The 19,766-nt window shown below is 45.0% G+C and overlaps 1 protein-coding gene across 11 annotated transcripts in view; it reads left to right on the top strand.

Moving 5' to 3' along the window:
• Nucleotides 1-16,781, top strand: part of Osbpl3 (oxysterol binding protein like 3) — a 174,527-nt gene extending 157,746 nt beyond the window's left edge. For all 11 annotated transcript variants that reach the window (XM_031381875.1, XM_031381883.1, XM_031381881.1 and 8 more), the window contains 6 exons: nucleotides 668-746; nucleotides 1,623-1,767; nucleotides 6,704-6,848; nucleotides 9,132-9,258; nucleotides 10,749-10,871; nucleotides 12,631-16,781. In XM_031381875.1, coding sequence (XP_031237735.1) covers nucleotides 668-746; nucleotides 1,623-1,767; nucleotides 6,704-6,848; nucleotides 9,132-9,258; nucleotides 10,749-10,871; nucleotides 12,631-12,727 — 716 coding nt within the window. In that variant the 3' untranslated portion in view covers nucleotides 12,728-16,781. The remainder of the gene's footprint in view (nucleotides 1-667; nucleotides 747-1,622; nucleotides 1,768-6,703; nucleotides 6,849-9,131; nucleotides 9,259-10,748; nucleotides 10,872-12,630) is intronic.
• Nucleotides 16,782-19,766: the final 2,985 nt, after the last annotated feature.

The following is a 19,766-nucleotide window of genomic DNA, read 5'->3' as shown; positions in this document are numbered from 1 at the left end:
AGCCACTTCTCTTACCACCTTACTTTTAACCCCTCCTGTCCATGTCCCGTTCTTTGTATGGCTTTGATTTTTTTTTTTTTTTTGCAAGTTTTTGTCTCTTCACACTGGTTCCCTGAATGTTTTCAAAAGACTTATTACTAGCCAGATTTGCAGAACCAACTGTTTCCTCAACCTCACTTTCTACTCTAATCCTCTGGTAATTTCAGACCTACAGGACACAGCCACAGTTGACTCTCTTATACCTCTGACCCTGTAAATACTGTTTTCTCAGCACCGATTTCTCTATGCTCCACAAACTCATTTGGATTCTGCAAAACCCTGTTCACATGGCCCCTTCTGACAAGCCTCGTCCAAGGCCTTTCGTAGACATACCAGCCATCCCTTCTGGCCCTCCCTGCCCTGCTCTGTCTCATGCTACAGCACACTGGGATAGCCTGTGTCTGTGTGACCCCGACTATTTTCACCCCACTTTCATGCTGTTGACTCTTTCAAGAGGACTTTGTTTTACAGCTTTGCTTTCCTGGCTCTGTTTCTGGTGCCCAGTTAGCATTTCTAGCACATGAACAATTATCTTCATTAGAGCTAATTTGACTGTGACAGTTATAGAATGAACAGTCTCTATCTAGCTGTCTTGTTCAATACTTGATAATTTGATATTTCATTTCAGATGTGAGATGGAAAAATAAATTCTGGGGTAAATCCATGGAAATCGTCCCAATTGGCACAACCCATGTGACTCTGCCTGCGTAAGTTTCTCTGTGTTAGGAATGTCGGCTCTCAAGCCAGAAACCTACATTAAGGGCATGATGCCCACCATCCCCCTGGCTTGGAGTCTATGCTTTTTCTCTTTTACTCCACCTGGCAGTGGGTTCAGGTAGCCTCCCCTGGCAGGCTCAAAGTCTAGTGAATTCTTTCACTGGATGGAAATGCCTCCTTCGGATAGCAGCTTTCTAAACTGAGGTGTGTAAACACTCATTTCAGCTTCCTTACAAGATAACAGGCCATTTTCTTTATCATTGTGGTCCTGATTTCCAGTCAGAATTCCCTCAGAGGCCCCCCAGGACCTAAGCCGGGCTGTTGGGAATCATGTGTTGCTGTGACCTTTCACCCATGACTTTTGGTCAGGCTGCCACACCTTTCTTGTCACTAATGCCCTCACCTGCCTCAGGGGATGTGTGGGAAAGTTAGATATTATGTATAAAGCACTTAGAATATCATTTACTATTTCCTCACAGTTGCTACTTAACTCTGTAAGCAGTGCCTGAGTTCTCTATGGAAAAGATATAACTCGTAATTAGTAAGGTCTGAGAGCCTTGTCTCCACCCCATGCTACCTTCTAATAACTTCCCCTTCATACGGGCTCAGTGCTTCCTCTGTGGAAGGGCATGACAGGAGGCCACCATCTGCTAGTGAAGCCTCTAGTACCTTCAGGAGGCTGGAGGGTGACAGCACAGGTGTTTTCCGGCTCAGGAGCCTCAGCTCACATGTCACTTTGAGACGTATTTGATACGGGGTCTGCAGATAAGGGATTCATTTCCATCCTCATTGTATAAAGTAAGATGGCTGCTGCTGCCGTGGCTGGCTCTACTGGGAGCCATCTTTGACTCACTCTTCTCTTTCAGTTTTGGAGATCACTTTGAGTGGAACAAAGTGACCTCCTGCATCCACAACATCTTGAGTGGACAGCGGTGGATAGAGCACTATGGTGAAATTGTCATCAAGAACCTGAATGATGACTCCTGCCACTGCAAAGTGAACTTCATAAAGGTACCTTGAGTGAGCACACTCTGACGCTGGAAGGCTGAGGCAGTGCCAGGTGCCCAGGGTACAGGCTGTCTTCTACTCTGTCACCTGCCTCTCCACCCAGCCATTGGTCGTTGGCTTTTTATTGATTAATCAAAAACCAATTGGGGATAAAGACCTTTAGCATTTGGACAGGCAGATTCCTGATTAATTCAAAACAATAAAACCAATTCCCAACATCCCTTCTCTCTTCTCTAGTAGAAGTCTGCATCCTTTCAATGGCCCACAAGGCTCTACACCATCAGCACTGCCCACTCTCACCTGTGGAATATATGTGTATATGCAGTGTCTTCACATACATGACACACATACACACGTATGCTCGCCCTTAGGCACACACACCCTCATTCCTTCCCAGCTCCAGCTACCCCCTCGCCACTGTCTGCCTCCTCAGCCACGGACCACATTGGCCCCCCCTTGCCTCACTTCCTCCCCCCCAACTCCCACCTCCTCTCCCTAGGTCATGATGTCACCATCTCGCTCTGTCTTCAACTCTCATGATCAAATTTTCAAGGTTTTTGTTAGCATATGAGTTAGCTTACTCGTTATTTCTTTACCTGTCTCTCTGTCTCTGTCTCTCTCTCTCTGTCTCTCTCTCTGCCTCCCTCTCTCTGTCTCTCTGTCTCTCTCTCTGCCTCTGACTCTCTCTGTCTCTCTCTGTGTCTCTCTGTCTCTCTCTGTGTCTCTCTCTTTGTCTCTCTCTGTCTCTGTCTGTCTCTCTCTGTCTCTGTCTGTCTCTCTGTCTCTCTCTCTCTCTCTTTCTCTCTCTCTGCTCTCCACACCTTCCTGGCCACCCCCAGTTTCATAACAGTAAAAGTCTGCTTGGTCCTGTTCACCCTCCAGTCCTGATTGCCATTTGATTTGAAGCACAGAGGCTCAGAACCTTTACAGACAAGTGGAAAGACCGCAGATGCAAAAACATATGTAAGGTCTCTCTCCAGCCTCCGTGATGTTCGTCCCCCCCTTCCCCCCCCCCAGAGGCTTCTTGCTTTTAAGGCTCTCTTGTCTATAAAGTTGCTTGAGAGCAAACCCCTTGTCAAAGATGTGAGTACCTAACTGAGATCAAAGCCCTGAGTCTGACGTCACGCAATCCTCTGCACCACCTGCAGCCCACAGGGCACATTTGTGAGGTGGATTAGAGTTTTTATGATAACTTATAAGTCAAATGAGGTTGCAGACAGACCTAAAACTGGCAATGACAGTATTTGGGGGACCAAAGTACTTTGTAGAAGATTTCAAAGTACAAAAATACTCTGAAAGCTTTGCCTAAGTGTTTTTCAGAAGGAGCCAAAGGCAACTTGGGACAGGAATGTGTTCCTCCAATCCAGGAAGAATGGCTGTCCACATCTCCTCAAAGGAGTGTGCTCACTTCCTTCCTTATCTACGGTCTGCTCTGGGACTAGAGGAAGAATGAGTTAATGTGTTAATGAGTCCATGCTTGCCGCAAACTCAGAGCAGTCCTCCTGCATCCACCCTTGGATACCGAGAATACTGGTGTGCACCATCATACCCCACTGTACAGGAAATATGCTTGCAGTTTTTAGAGATGAGCATTGGATGTTGAAAGAATTTGGCCACCAATGCCAGATACCTTTTGGGGGCATGGCTGTCTCTTCTGTGGCTTCCCATCCAGTCAACAACATTTGATTTGTCGATAAATATCATAAATGGAAAAACCTGACCCCTACTTCCCAGTAAAGGTCTGGGCTCCCTTCCCTGCCACTTTTACATGGCTGGAGCACTCACTTTCTAAGTTCCCTTTCATGGCTCTGGCACTGATGTGTCCCACCTCTCCTTGCATTTTATCAAAGCTAGGAACCAGCAGAAAACGACCTGGAAATGTTACTCGGATTTCCCACTTTCCAAGTATGGCTTTTATTCCCACTGGAAATAGAGCCGGGCTTTTGATTTACGGAGGAATGTCTTCTGATTGTGAGGAATTTTAAGGGTGGCCAGGTAGTTGGAGATTTCCAAAGCATGGCCTGTAGGGAGTTGGTGCTCCCTCTGCTGGCTGCCTTGTGGTACTGCGTAGACAAGGCTGACTTGAGCTATGGTCCCGGGAGAAGGGACGAGCCAGAACTGAGGCAAAGTAAGCCACAAGCCAGGCTGCCTTGCTGGCCACCATTGATAGATGCTGAGAAAGTGGCTTGTACAAGGGCCCTGCTGCTGGACTAGGCCTAGAATGGGGGAAATAGTACAAACTATTTTACTATAGTAAAACTGCGGTTTTAAGTAACCTCTTTGACTGGTCTGCAAATGACTATTTTCTTCAAGTAAAACGAGTTATGAGTTCATTTTAAATTGCTGAAGTGAAAGCTCCCAGGCCTTGGTCACGGTGACATGCCTGGGCCAGCTGCTAATGCACTAGCCAGATACTTGGCAGAGTCTAAAAACCGAGTTTTGTGTTCCTGTGTTACACGAAGCAAAAGCAGAAAAAGTGCATCGCCTATACAAAATGTGCATTTTGGGGTTACCAACTGCAAATAAGTTAACTACAATTTTCATTAAGTAGCAGAAGTTTTGTTCTGGTTGGGTTTGGTTGGTTTGTTGTGTTTATTTCTTCACTCTTTTTCTTTCTTTTTTTTTTTTTAAAGATTTATTTATTTGTTTTATGTATATGAGTACACACTGTAGCTGTACAGATAGTTGTGAGCCTTCATCTGGTTGTTGGGAAGTGACTTTTTAGGACCTCTGCTCACTCCGGTCAACCCCACTCCCTCTGGTAGACTTACCCTGGCCCAAAGATAAGTACACTGTAGCTGTCTTCAGATGCACCAGAAGAGGGCATCAGATCTCATTACAGGTGGTTGTGAGCCACCATGCGGTTGCTGGTATTTGAACTTGGGACCTTTGGAAGAGCAGTCAGATGGTACCTGTTGAACCATCTCACCAACCCTGTTTTGTTTCATTTAAATTCAGAACCTAGCTAGGCTGTGGAGCAAGCTAGAAAGCCCAGAAATAAATCCACATGTTTATACTCAATTGATTTCAAGAAGGATCTGAGTAACACATGATGAGAAGGTGCAGTTTCTTCAAGAATGCTTTTGGGACTACTGGATTTCCACATGCAAAAATGGGAAATATTTGTAATCTGATAAGGTGTTAAAGTATAAAACACAAAATGGAATTCAACTCAGTGTCAAGAAAACGGTGGATAATTGGAGAATTGATGTGCACCCCCGTCAGACCAACCCTTGGGACTCAGGAGGGTAAAGCAGGAGGACAGTGTAAGCGATGTATGCCAAGATCCCATCTCAGAGAAGATGCTAGATAAAGTGCAGTGAGCTGAGCTTGAGGTTAGAGGCTTTTGCTGCTCTCCTGAGGATATGAACTTGGCATCCAGAGCCTACAGGGTAGAAGAGAACTGACTAGAACTGACTCCTGAAAGTTACCTTCTGACCTACATGTATGTGCTATAAGACGCACGTGCGCGCGCGCACACACACACACACACACACACACACAGAGTTTTCAACAAAGGCAAATAGAGCTAGAAGCACAGCTCAGTGGCAGCCAGCCTGCCTCTCAGGAAAGGGGGAACAAAAGTACCTAAAAAGACATCCCTAAAAGTCAGCTATGCAGACAGCCAACAGGTAGAATGGATGTTCAGCATCACTGATCATTCAGGAAATACAAATTAAAAGCACTGTGAGGCGTCACCTCGTTGCTGCTTAGAATAAATAGCTGGCACCAAAAAGATGAGGCGAACTGAAGAGACGGGAGCCCCTGTCCACTGCCAACGGGATGTGAGTTAGTGCTGCCTTGGGGGAGAATGGAGGTCCTTAAAACACTGAGCTTCTCTGGGCCCTGCAGCCCCACTCCTGAGTACACAACCAAAGGACATGAAGACTCAGAGCCATCTGCACTCCTGAGTTCATCAAACTGCTGGTCACCCGAGCAGAGGGGTCAGCCTAAGGGCGATCAGCAGGTAGAGGAGGTGTGGAATCAGAGTGGAATACTGACTGCTCAGGTAGAGGAGGTGTGGAATCAGAGTGGAATACTGACTGCTCAGGTAGAGGAGGTGCGGAATCAGAGTGGAGTACTGCTCAGGCGTAGAAAGAAGTCCTGTCAATTGCAGTATATACATAGATGAATGTAGTAGATACTGTGCAAAGTGAAGTAAGCCGAGCCCCCCCAAAATACACATGACCTCATCTGTAAGCGGAAGTAAAAAAGTTGACTCCTAGAAACAGGAAGCAGGGTGTTAGTTACCAGAGGTAGGGATGAGGCAGGGATGAGGCAGGGATGAGGCAGGGATGAGGCAGGGATGAGGCAGGGATGAGGTAGGGATGAGGCAGGGATGAGGTAGGGATGAGGCAGGGATGAGGTAGGGATGAGGCAGGGATGAGGCAGGGATGAGGCAGGGATGAGGCAGGGATGAGGCAGGGATGAGGCAGGGATGAGGCAGGGATGAGGCCTAGGGAAATTACTGATCAAAGGACACAATATTCTGCAAAATCAACAGAGCCATTAACAATGTACCTATAGACTTGAAAACTGCCAACCACTTTTTTAAGTGTTCTCACCTAGATAAGTGTGAGGTAAAAACATGCTAATTAGCTTGAGTTAGCCATTCCACAATGTTTACGTAGTTTAAAATATTTTGTAGGTGATAAAAACATGTAATTTGTATTTGTTTACAAAATAAACAACCCATAACTGGCCATATAGAAACATTTTTATGGCCTTTTGTCTTTCCTCTGAGACATGCTGTTATTTAGTCTAGGCCAACCTCTAATTCATTCACCTTGCAGCTGAGGATGACCTTGAACTCCTGACCTTCCTGCCTTCCTTACGCTACAGGGACTGGCCTTAGATCTTTTGCTCCCTTTTTCTTTTGCAATACCTGTAATAAGTGAATATCAGAGTCCTACCCAGGCCGTTCTCATCTGCCTCCTAGGCAAAATACTGGAGCACTAATGCCCATGAGATTGAAGGCACGGTGTTCGACCGCAGTGGGAAGGTTGTGCACCGGCTGTTTGGAAAATGGCATGAGAGCATCTACTGTGGCGGCGCCTCGTCCTCTACGTGTGTCTGGAGAGCAAGTGAGTGTCCATCAGATCCCAAGCGTAGAACAGATGAGTAGCTGCCTCGGGTCAGGGGAGCGGTGAGGGGTGACCGCTGCTTCGTGTCTAGCTGCTAGCTGCTTGAATGCGTTAGTGCTGCTGGCTGTTCTGCCGAGTCCTTCTCAGGCTTACAGCAGCATCTCAGTTTGACTGCTAGGTTCTGTTCTGGGTCCTCAGGACGTCAGAAAGGAGCCACTGCCAACCCACTGCCATCAGCCCATGGGCCTGAGGGGCTCTTGAGGCTCACACATGGCACCATACAGGCCTTGTTGGAATGACAGCAAAATGCAAGTAATTTTAGAGCAAACTATCAGTAGAAAAAACCAGAGTGGCCTAGGCTTCCCAAAACATGCAGGATCCCCCAATTGCTCCAACCCCAAAAACCTCCCCATCTCCTTTGCAATCCCAGGACACTCCCCTGGAGCAGTTGGGTCAAGAAAGCTGTGGAAGCCCAGGCCATACCAGCAACCCTCTTGTCTTCAGATCCGAAAAGAACCTGTTTCCAAGTTGGAGTCATTTTCTTAAACCATTGTCCTGAGATGAGGCCTTTAAGGATGGGTGTTAGTTTGGTTAAGGGAGAGAGAGAAAGGTTGAGGATTGAGGTAGGAATTTAATAATAAGTTGAGGGGTGGATGGCCCCGTGTTGTTACCTCTGCAGCCTACTGGAATCAGAGACACAGACCAATGAGGAAACATGTAACACGTTTCCTCCTTTGTGTGTAGATGGTTGTAACAACTCAGGATCATGTCACCTCATGGCCACATGTCACAGGGAGGAAGGGGAGGACTTCTGATTCCACACCTCCCTGTGCTCAAAATTCCCAGCCAGTGTGTCTTAGCAGCACATCAGCCTGAAGTGGGTCCCAACCTATCCCCATGCCAACTGTGAACATCAAAGAAGGCTCAGGTCACCTGAAGTTGGGCCTGTGTTCTGTCAGGAAGAGATGTGACTGTAGGGTCAGTGGTATCCCTTTCAGGGGGCTGCAGCCACATCTTCCTCCATCTTAAAGGCTATTGCGGAACTGGAGTGATGTCCCAGTAGCTGCCTTTCTAGCTTCAGAGGCACCCGCAAGGCTGCAGGGACAGTCTCTCATTTGCTGAAAGCCTCTCACAGATCACTGCCAGATCTTAACCATTCTTCCTCATGTCTTCACTTGGGCCTTCAGCTCCCATGGCCCACATTAAAGGAAACCACCATCTTTACTCTGGTAGGTGGGGTCTCAGCTGGAAAGCACAGCATGGAGCTGTATTCCTGTGTTCAAGTTTAGGCTGAGATATGCAGAATGGGATTGGCTGCCAGTGGGCCTTGAAAGCTTCAAGAAGTGTGTCTGTGACAAAGTTCACGGCGGACATTTATATGTGGATGTGTGACCAGCAAGTGCTAAGATAGTAAGGAAAGTTCTTGAGTCTGCATTGGATCTCCCTGGTGTACACCTGATCCTGATTCTTGGCAGAGATCAAAGTTAGGGCAAACTAGAACCTAATGTTCTAACCCTGGGATGTGAGATCTTAGAGGCTGAGACTTGGTGAAGAGAAAGGCAAGAAGGACAGGAAAGAATACTTGTAAGGACCGCCCTTGGGGCCAGTGTGGTTGCAGCTGCTCGGCAGTTCTAGGAGGTTGGCTATATGAACTTGGGTCTTCTGCAGTGGGAGTTTAGCTGGTTAAGAAAGGGCCTACTGGGTTTATTTATTTGATTTTTAAAATGTTGCATGTATGTGTGCATGTGTGCACATGTGCATGCATGCGTGTGTGTGTGTGTGTGTGTGTGTGTGTGTGTGTGTGTGAGAGAGAGAGAGAGAGAGAGAGAGAGAGAGAGAGAGAGAGAGATGAGTGCAAGGATATTCATGGCAGCACAAATGTGGAAGTCAGGGAACAACTTTGTACAGAAATCAGTTCTTTCTACCACGTAGGCTCTGAGCTTAGCTCATCAGTCTTGAGTAGCATCTCAGTGGGCCCCTGGTGTGTATATTTGAATATCAAATTCTGTGATAGTTCATACAGTACAGATGCTTCAGAGCACTGAATAAATTCACTCCAGGACCAAGGCAAAGAGACTGAGAGTCCCTGCGATGGGAAAACTCAGACAGAAAAGTCTACAGACAAATGCTCCATAGCTGCTTGTTAGTCAAAATAGTTTAGTAGAAATGGAGCAGTTTAGAGTTAGAGATAAAACATAGCTGGTCTGAGATGAAAAAGGTGATGGAATTAAACTAACATAAATGAATTGCAAATGAGACCTGCGTGGTTTATTTCCCTTTCAGATCCCATGCCGAAAGGCTATGAGCAGTATTACGGCTTCACACAGTTTGCATTAGAGTTAAATGAAATGGATCCTTTGTCAAGGTCTTTATTACCACCCACTGACACTCGCTTTAGACCAGATCAAAGGTAAGGATTTTTTTTCAAAGATCTTTTTCACCAGAGACATTTAAAACAATCTACAAACAGTGGTATTCACTGCCTGGCCACCTGGAATCTGAGGCGGGTACTGTCATCAGAAACACAGATAGAATGGGGGCTTGAAACACTTGCTGTCCCAGAGGGATGGACTGGGATCTGTACTTCCATCCCTGTGTGCCGTGGCCTTTGCACATCAGTAGGGACGCATTTCTATTGAAATACTAGGAAAGAGGAAGCCATAGGGGCTATTTTGAAGACTTTCACTGTGTATAGTAAAGAATTTACTATTTATTTGGAATAATGAAAGCACCTAGCTCTCCCCACCCATCAATTTAAATTTCTTTTAGTGCATTTGGATCTGACTTTTGATTCTGGGCTTGCTATTCATGAGTTGTGTGGTCTATGATAAGGCTTTCTATCTTCCCCAACCTCTGTTTCCTACTCTGTAAAACAGAATAATATCCCTCTGAACCTTCTAAAATTGAGACTCAAAATCTAAAGGCTACATGAAAGGAAAGATGGCTGTGTACACAAAAGCCTGAATGATGTGGTTGATACTAGTGCATCCAAGTTCCAAGATAATGATCAACATGAATCTGTACTTTATTAACAACCTCACAGTGCAGGTTTGGTCTAAAAGTCAGGAAGATATCACTCAATAGAGAGGAAGTGGACTTGGGGGAGTGAACAGTTCACAGACAAGAAATTCAAATATTTCTTAAACATGGCACAAAACCAGGTGAAAATACCATTTCTTAGACTGGCAAAAAAAATAATCTATGGTTGATAACAGCATGCTATAATATGAATTATATATTGTAAAATATTATATAATATAAAAGGGATATATAAATTGCTTGAGCTCCCTAGAAAGTATAGTTTTATAATATACCAATTAAAGATTCACTCTTTTGTCCAACAATCCTAAGTCTGGAAGTTTCTTGTACAGGTACACTTTCCTATGTATAAAGGGTGGTTGTTCAAAGTTATTCACAGCAACATTAAGTGTAACACTAAAAATAGTAAGACCAACCCAATGTCTATATGTAGAGCATATAATTAAAGTACGTCCACAAAACTGAATACAGCTTTTAAAACTGAAGGTATCCTGGCACTACTGTACAAAGATCTCTTAAGATGTTAAGTAAAAAGCAAGGTACCTTTTTTCCACCTTTTATGTGTCTAGAATTGAGGAAGGAGTAAGAATATGTATTTACAGTTGAAAAATATGTACCCAAGAAATGAACAGTGTGGGGCTCCTGTGGTAGGAGAGTGAGGGAGGAAGAAAACAGACATGGGTTTCTCAGGTTTCTCTCTAGATAGCGATTTTGAACCCTGTAGCTATCACCTGCTCACAGGGGATCATCCTCTTCCTGCTCAGAATGCTGCATCCTGGTGGGAAGAAGAGACTGGGTGTACGCAGAGGTGGATGGTTATTTTCCATGACTATTCCTTCCCTCTTCCCCCTCAATCCTCAGGCTTCTTGAAGAAGGGAACATAGAGGAGGCTGAGGTTCAGAAGCAGAGAATTGAGAAGCTGCAGAGGGAGAGGCGGAGGGTCTTAGAGGAAAACGGTGTGGAGCACCAGCCCCGGTTTTTCAGGTTTGTATCTAGAGGATGTGGGAGCAGGTGGGGAACGTGGTTCTGCATGATTGTTCTGAAAGAGGATTGGTGCTTTCCCCTCTGGCTTCCCTGCTCTCAGCAGTGCCTCCTTGTAGCAGAAGAGGGCACACTTTCAGAGCTGGTCCCAGTTCTGGGCCATCTTGTTCCATTTGTAGGTGAGGCTGTTTGCTGGCATGGATGGCTTTCACAGGACAGGATAGTTGGTGACAGCCCTGCTGTAGGATTTGAGGTACCTGGGCCTCAAATCAACAGTTCCAATACACTTGTGCTCGAGTTTGGAAGGTCTGATTGGTCCTTACTCTTAACATAACTTTCTGGAGCTAGGCATGAGTGACTTGCAGTCATACTAATAATCCCAGGGTAAGGGAGGCTGAGGCAAGAAGATTGAGATTGAGTCTAGCCTGGGCTACACTTTGAAATCCTGTCAATCAATCAATCAATCAATCAAACAGTCAATCAATCAAACAATCAATCAATAGTTGAGAGGGTCTTGTTTAAAGTGGTCTGCCATCCTAACACTCAGGAGACTGAGACAGGAGGATTGCAAGTTCAAGGCCAGCCTAGGCAAGTTAGTAATGACAATGAAATCAAAACCGTGCCTCTGGAAAAAAAAAATTAAAATAACACTAAGAACATAAGCTTTATTCCTAATGGAGTTAATGGCGGCTTAACTGCCCATCAGTGGAGCAAGTGTCTAAGTTGACCTGTCATTCATATCCAGAATGGAATGTCCCTCAACTGTCTAAAAAGGAACGGGAAACCCTGTTGCTGACGTCACCAAGCTTACCCATAATAAGCAGATGGTAGATGGTGCTGGCTTGGCAGGCCGTAGGCCTCAGCAATTAGCCCAGTTGTTCAACATGAAAGCAACCATAGATAATATTTAAAGAAGAGGGTAGGGCTGTGTTCTAATAAAACAGTATGTCAAAGATTATGTGGGGCTTGGCATGTTGCTTGTTGGTAGAATTTTTGGAGAGCATTCATGAGACCCTGGACTTAGTCCCAGTGTCATAACACAAATGCACTGGAGGCTGAAGTGGGTCCTTGACCTTAGTGCGCTGGCTTACAGAAGGACACTGAAAACAGACATCACATGCATTGCTATGTGAATGAGCTCCAGTATAGACTGTGGTTTCAACCGCCCAAGGGGTAGAGCACTGCCCAGTACTTTGAAAGGGAGAGGAGGCAGTGTGTGTAGCACATGTGCATGAGTTTTCTCTGGCAGAATAAAGCTGACAACATCACCCATGGCCTGGGAGCAGACATGAGGCTGGGAAAACAGTAGGTTCTGGATCCTTTTGTGCCCTTTGAATTTCCTTTATATTTGTTCTATTTGGCTTTATGCTAACTTAGACTGACTTGGATCAACCTGATTGACTGGGTAGTATTTAGTCATTCCTAGTGTGGTGGCTATCAGCCCAGCCCTGTTTGATGTACAGCATACAGAGAGAGGGTGGATGGACGCACGCTCGCACGCCCGCACGCATGCGCGAACACCGAGAGAGAAAGAGAGAGAGAGAGAGAGATACCTTTAGAAGCACCTCTTTCCCAGCTTCCAGGTTTAAGAAGTATATATCAAAAGTAAAAAATGGCTGCCGGCCTTCATACACCACTCAAATACCCAAACAAGAACAAAGAATTTGTCTGGAGTGAGAGCAGGCAAGCAAGGGAAGGAGGGGGAGAGAGGAGACTCTACAAGCAGACTGTACAAGAAGCTGTCTCGTCTCATCTCTCACAGGAAATCCAGTGACGATGCTTGGGTGAGCAACGGGACCTACCTGGAACTGAGGAAAGACCTTGGCTTTTCCAAGCTGGACCATCCCGTCTTGTGGTGAAATGTAAAGGAGAAAGAGGCTTCCTGTACTTTGCCCACATTTGCTTCCGGAAGCAGCACATGGCTGTCTGTATGTTTAAAAGATAGTATCTAGAATGATCACTTGTGCTTAGCATAGCACTGTAAGCACTGAACTATATGTTTTCTTCAGTAAGTCTCTTTACAATTTCAAGTGTTATCATAGTTGTTTATATGAATGTAGAACACCTCGGTATTTCTTTTTATATATAAACTATTTAATAAAAATGAAGATTGAATGTTAATGTGTGGGTTACAAAAAACATTTAACACTCATTTTCCAGAGGTAAGGGGGAAAATTCAAATTTTTGCCTTATAAAATCACACTGGAGAAAAAAATTCCCAGGTGAGTTAAGAAATAATAACACCCAGGGTTACTCACCCATGCATAGCTACCCAGGTTTAATTGGTAGCTGGGATATCTTTTTTTGCCTCAGACAGCTCTTTGATTGCTCATACAGAACAATTTTGCTGGTGCTGAAGTACCTAGAATATTTTAATTTGCATTTTCGTGGTTAAGGACTCTGTATAAAAGGCCAGGCAGTGGTGGCACATGCCTTTAATCCCAGCACTTGGGAGACAGAGACAGGCAGATTTCTGAGTTCGAGGCCAGCCTGGTCTACAGAGTGAGTTCCACGACAGCCAGGGCTACACAGAGAAACCCTGTCTCGAAAAACAACAAAACAAAACAAAAAGAATCTGTATAAAGTTAGTGAAATACATATTTCTTATGTAAGGCGGGCATCACCCAACCGGAAGGGGAGACTTCTCTCCCTGTACTTCTGTTGCCTTATGTATAAAACTGCCCCCAGCTTGCTTAGAGAAGTTGCCTTCATCAGAGAATTCAGTGTCCCGATGGTGTCCTGGGGGGATGGGGAGGGGGGCACAGCAGACATTTTGTTTTTCCTCAGCAAGAGCTGAATCCTTAAAAATTTAAGAAACTATTTTCGGCTTTCTCTCCTTCCCCCCACCCCCCACCGCTTGCAAGCCCTCCTTTTGCCCCCTATTGATGAAATGTCTCTCATTTAGTACAAGAAAAACAGTAACAGCCCACAGTGTGTGACCTTCTAAACTTCAGCAAAGTCCTGGTGGCTTTAAATAACCTGGCATGTTCTTCCTCCACACGGCTTTGGTATTCTCTACCTCTTACCGAGCACCGTCCTTTTGACCTTGTACAGACAGTTTGACCATCTGCCTTATAGACAAACATTGCTGTTGTTCTTCTGTGTCCGTCCTCTGAGAAAGCTGCAAGGGTTTACCTCTTTCCTTGACTCTCTTCTTATTTGTAAGTTCTGCATCTGTCTCAGACAGGAGCTACCAAAGGGAAACAGTTGTTCTTATAAGTGTCTTACTTTAAATCACAATAATAGAATGTACACAGTAGCTGAATTGTGTTATCAGAGCAACTCTGACTTCTGCCCAGAGCACATTAAACCAAAGCCTGATTGTTAAGTCTTTGACTCTAATGAAGTCTATAGCAGTTCTAGGAAACATTGCATGTAATGATAGGGTAAAGAGATTTCTTTAGAAGGAATTTGAGGCCAGCGAGAACGCCTCGGCAGGTAAAGGCACTTATTGTATGAGCCTGGCACTGAGTCCAGTCTCCAGGCCCCACTTAAAAGATAGAAGGAGACAGCCAACTCCAGAGTTGACCTATGTCACACCAAATAACCGACTAGACAGCTGAAGTTTTCACAGTGGAGCATTGAGGGTGAATCAATAGTCTTTGCGGTCTACAAGTGACTGTCATTTTAAGCAACTCATTAAATATTGGTTCATGTATTCCTTGTCATGGAGGCACCGAGATGGACACAGCAGGAATCTCATTTCCATTTCTAAACAGCTGGCTGGTATGACTGATTCTTTAGTTCCTGTTTTGTTTTTTTCCTTTTCAAGCACTATCCACATTCTGACCACAGGCTGGAGATGTAAGGAAGGATCTCAGTGGGGAAACAAAACCGAAAGGACACTTGTGGGCTTTTAGTAACACTGGTTGTGAAGTAGGCCTGCTCAAGAGGCTGCCCCAAAGGAGAAAGAAAATGACAAAAAACACAAAATCAAGAATGTACCCCCAGAATCAGTACAGCCAGTTGTTTGAAAAATTTTAAAGTATCTCATGATATAATTTCTGTTGACTTCAAGCTTTAATTTGGAACCACATAGGCAGCTGACCCAAATGTCTCCTCTATAGTCACCTTATTTGAATCAGGGATAGGAATGAACAAAATATGCTCCAGAACCATGTGCAAGCTCTGTAAGTTACTGCCGGTCTCTGGATAAAGGGCTTTCGGAAATGGAGATGGTCAGGAGGTACATGCTGCTACTTGAATCTTAAAACTCCCTGCTGGAGGGAGAAGGCTGCTACATTCCTCCCGTCCTGCCTCACATAACCTTCCTCCAAGTTTGTATGTTTAGAATTTGGGATGTTTTCATAAAGAAAACAGAACTGCAGTATTGTTTTGAGAAACATTAAGGTAAAGTTTAACCTTTCTGAACTCGTGACTTTCTCCAATACACGCAATTGCTCCAATTGCTGCACCATTTGATGTGCATGTTTCAGCCCCTCTCATTCTAATTATCCTATTTCAAGTTTATGGTAAGTTACAGATGTTCTCCCTCTGGTGGGACCTTGTGCTAACCACACGCCACACCTCATGTATTCTCCTTCTCAGTACTCACAACCCCGATCCACAAGGCATCATTAAGGATTGAGTATCTTCGGTATAGCAAAGGGGCAGTGCAGTTTCCTCCACAGACCCAGTCATAAAAAAAAAGCCTCAGTGCAGTTTCTTCCTGCAGTTTACATCTTGATGCTCGGATGCCCCTGGTACTAACTAAAAAGATGCAGTTCACCTCCCAGACACCAGAGGGAATCTGGTTCTAACTAAACATATGCAGTTCACATCCCAGACACCAGGGGGAGTCAGGTACTAACTAAAGAGATGCAGTTCACTTCCCAGACACCAGGGGGAATCTGGTACTAACTAAAGAGATGCAGTTCACCTCCCAGACACTAGGGAGAGTCAAGTACTAACTAGACAGATGGATGCAGTACATGTTTTGAGACACTAGGGGGAGCCTGGTATTAACTAAACAGATTGCAGTTCAAGAGATTCAGGAGGGTTCTTGTACTCAACAGATTGGGGTTCACTCTAGGTCATAAGTACAATTACCTATTAAGTAGCAAGCATGCCTTAGCAGTCCCCGAGCCTTCCAGCACCTCTTGGGGCTTCTTGGCGGAAAACTACACAAACTGAGTTTTTTAATGTTAACTCTATTTAGGCTTCTGTTTTCCTCATATCCTATTTTTAATTACTTCCAATAAATCATTTGCTCAGCCTTCTAGCACTGTCTTTCCTTTGTATGTACCAGATTTATGATGTATTGTTTTAGTCTACCCTTAAAAGAAGTCAAGCTAAAAATAGAGGTGAGGGCTAGTTTGCTTCTTAACGTAGGCCTACTGTGTACACCACAAGCTCTCTCTGAGGCACTGTAGCTAATATAGACTGTCCTCACACCCTCTAGCTACCAGTCAGAGCTATAAGTTGCTCTCATGATCTTAGGAATACAGGCTACAGTGTTTGGTCAGAATGTATTCGAATGTCTTTATTTTTAATACCAACATCAGCATAAATCTATTTTTGCTAGTAGATCAAAGCTATTTTCGCATGCTCTGTTTTCTGTCTTTTATCGATCCTGTGAATCAGTGATTATCTTTGTGGAAAACCTACATTATCAAATGTGTCTGCAAATCAAGATGGTCTGAAGTGCAAGCCAGTTTTTTGTTTGTTTGTTTGTTTTTGAAACTGGGTTCAGGGGATGCAGTTGTCAGAAGTGACTCATCCGCTTCATTTGTGATGAATTTTTTTACCTTCCTCTGTTACCCCACAGGATGTGCTTCTGGGGGAAAATGATACTTGTAAATCTTCTATTTAAGCATTTGTGAAATCTAAATCATACCCCAGAGGCTCCTTTTACTTTGTTGTCTCTCCACCCCTGTGTAGCTCGCTGACTGAGAATAAAGAATACAGCAAAGGCTGCCTTTGTCTTTGTTTTTCCTGGTTGTGAGCAGCTGTGGTTGACAGAACAGGCAGCAAGATGTTGCCTAGAGTCTGTCTGGAAGAACAGAGCTGCTCACCTCAAGAGATGGACACTGAGACAGTGGGTTTGGGTTGCTGTAGTCTTTTTCCTACCATTTCTCAGCATTCTCAGCTCTTGGAATAGGCACTAGGAGCTTGAGGGAGGTCCCCTCTAGCCGAGGATACCCCTGCTCCACCCACCTTACTGTGCTATGGAAATACCATTTTCTCTGTGTCAGAACATGAAATGTAAGAGTGCTAATTGATTATGCCTGGGTAGTCACACAAATCGTGACTGACCCATGCATGTCCATCTCCAAGGTGTGTTCCTGAGCATTCAGTGAACTTCATTTGGTTCAAGTTGGTTTGTCCCAGCATTGTTTACAATGGAGTGGTGCGAAAGGATCTCTGAAAAGCAACCTAAGAACTTTTAAATTATTGGCCGGTATTTGCTCATATTGACATTAAGGCTTCACGGTCCAGACAACTGAGGAGACAGTTTAGATAATATACCTCAAGTTCAAATGTTTAGTCATGTCCTTACTATACCAGCGCCATCGTACTCACGGACATCAGTGATGAGCCAGCCAGGACTGTCTCCCCAGCTGGCGTTCTCTTACACTTCATAACACAGGCCAACCCAACAGATTCAAGAGAATGAGATGAAGGGCCCAGAGCAAGTGTGAAGCATGGGAGGTTAACAAGGCAAGAAGCCCTTGCTGCCTCAATGGCAGCTGGAACTCCCAGAAAGGAGACACTATCAGGAGTGTGGCTTTGAAGGCACATGCCACTTTGCTAGACAATCCAGAACTGGCTGGAAGAGCTATCCCTTCCTAGGTCTCAAATCAACCATTCATGTAATGGTTTTAATGAGCTGAGAGGAGGCTCTTCTTAGCTGTCATTTAAACTCACAGACTGGGAAAGATACATTAATTAAGACTCTTAAATTTGGTTAAGGTCCTGGGAGTAATTTACACACACACACACACACACACACACACACACACACACACACACAATTTTCCCCAGATATTTCAAACCTAGGCAACCCAGGGCACAGTATTGATCAGCATTTTAGCACCACCATGGGTCTGGGACACAATTGTCATCTGCTAGGAACAAATTTCTTTTCATAGATTCCATATTGTTTTATAGTGTCTTTGAAATTGAAAGTGGGGGCTAGGTGACATTTGATTTGGTTGCAATGGAGTTTCTCTTCTTGCCTAGGATGGACACTACAGATGTGTACGTCTGTGCCCAGCTATTGCTCAGGAACTTTTCAAAAGGGCCGCACAGAAGGAGGCCCCAGCTGCTGCTGAGATGCAGTCTTGGGAGGCACATTTGTGGAGCAAGGAACAGTTTAAAACCCAGACGTTTCTCTGCCTTTAGAAGACACGCATCTGGTGGCAAGCTGGTAGGTTAGTCAGTCATCACAGTGTGGTCAGACATTTGCCCACATTGTCCAGGGAGAGGTGACGGCAGTTCCTCTAATTTTGTGATGAATCTAGAGGAAGTCTGGGTCTCAGTGACAGGGAAGAGACAGGAGGGGCCTGACACCAAAAGCAAAGCAACTCGTCCTGCTTTGCCCAGGTCATTCTCTGTTCTAACACTGAGTCCCGCTAATCAGGAGCTGCTGCAATCTTAGATAAACTGAAATAACTGGCCAACCTTCACTATTGAACTGCCGTATCAGCTCTGGATGTTTTACTAAAACTCTATAGAGAGAGGCTGGGGCCAGGAGTATGGAACAAGACAAGCCTTCCATCCTTACTGAACCACTGGGTTTACATCATCACGCCCTGCTTGTCACATCAGTTCAAACGCCTTTGGTCCACAAATCCTGTTGACCACATTTTTCTTGTTGCAGTCTATCATGTCTGAAACTCAACCAACCTCTCACTCTTTCTGAAGCCTTTAAAAAAAAGATTTATTTTTACACACACACACACACACACACACACACACAAGCACACGCCTGAACACATGCACACTCACATGTGTGTTCTGATCCCCTGGAGCTGGAGTTTTGGCAGTTGTGAGCTGCCTGACGAGGATACTGGGACCTGATCTTGAGCCCCCCCTTAAGAGCAGCAAGCACTCTTAACCATGACCCATCTCCCTAGCCCCCAACACAGCCTTTTAGAAAAAGCTTTCGAGGAGAACAGATGGAGAAAAGCTGGAGAAGATCCAGGATATGGCAATTTTTCTTTTATTAAAATCTCATATGTTCTTAAGAGAAATGGAATTTGGCTTCACCCCACCCAAAAAAATATTTGAACCAAAATAAGTGAGCACCATCAGCTCCCTGGGACCTGCACCAAAGCCCAGAAACACACTTAGGCTCAACTGTTTGCTGGGGTATGTGTCCAGGGTGGCTCTGGGAAGCTGCATTCAGATATTGGCTAAGAGGGGTTCTGCTGGTTAGTGAATGAGCAACAAGGTTCGCCCCCAAAGGAGCCAGTGATCCACCCAGAAGCCTAGTTGTTCCCAGGAGAGCACTTATATAAACTAACTAAAAAAATAAAACAACAACAAATCCAGAGTTGGCATCCATGTAGTGCACATAAATACATGCGGGCAGAACACTTGTGGTGGTTAGAATAGGTTTGCTCTCCCTACACACTCGTTTGAATGCTTGTCTCATGGAGAGTGGCACTCCAAGTGTGGCCCTGTTGGAGTAAGTGTGGCCTTACTGGAGTAGGTGTGGCCTCGTTGGAGGAAGTGTGTCACAGAGGGGCAGACTTTAAGGTCTCCTATGCTCAAGCTCCACCCAGTGTGGGATTCAGTCCCCGTCTGCAGATCAGGATATATATACTCAGCTCCTTTTCCAGCACCATCTCTATCTGTATGCTACCATGCTTCCCCACCATGACAAGGATGAACTAGGCCTGTGAAACTGTAAGCTATCCTCGATTAAATGATGTCTTTTTTTTTAAGAGTTTC

Source organism: Mastomys coucha, unplaced genomic scaffold (assembly GCF_008632895.1).
Source record: "Mastomys coucha isolate ucsf_1 unplaced genomic scaffold, UCSF_Mcou_1 pScaffold20, whole genome shotgun sequence".
Classification (NCBI taxonomy): domain Eukaryota; kingdom Metazoa; phylum Chordata; class Mammalia; order Rodentia; family Muridae; genus Mastomys; species Mastomys coucha.
The sequence above is the reverse complement of the archived record's forward strand: the minus strand, read 5'-3'. Positions and strand labels throughout refer to the sequence as shown.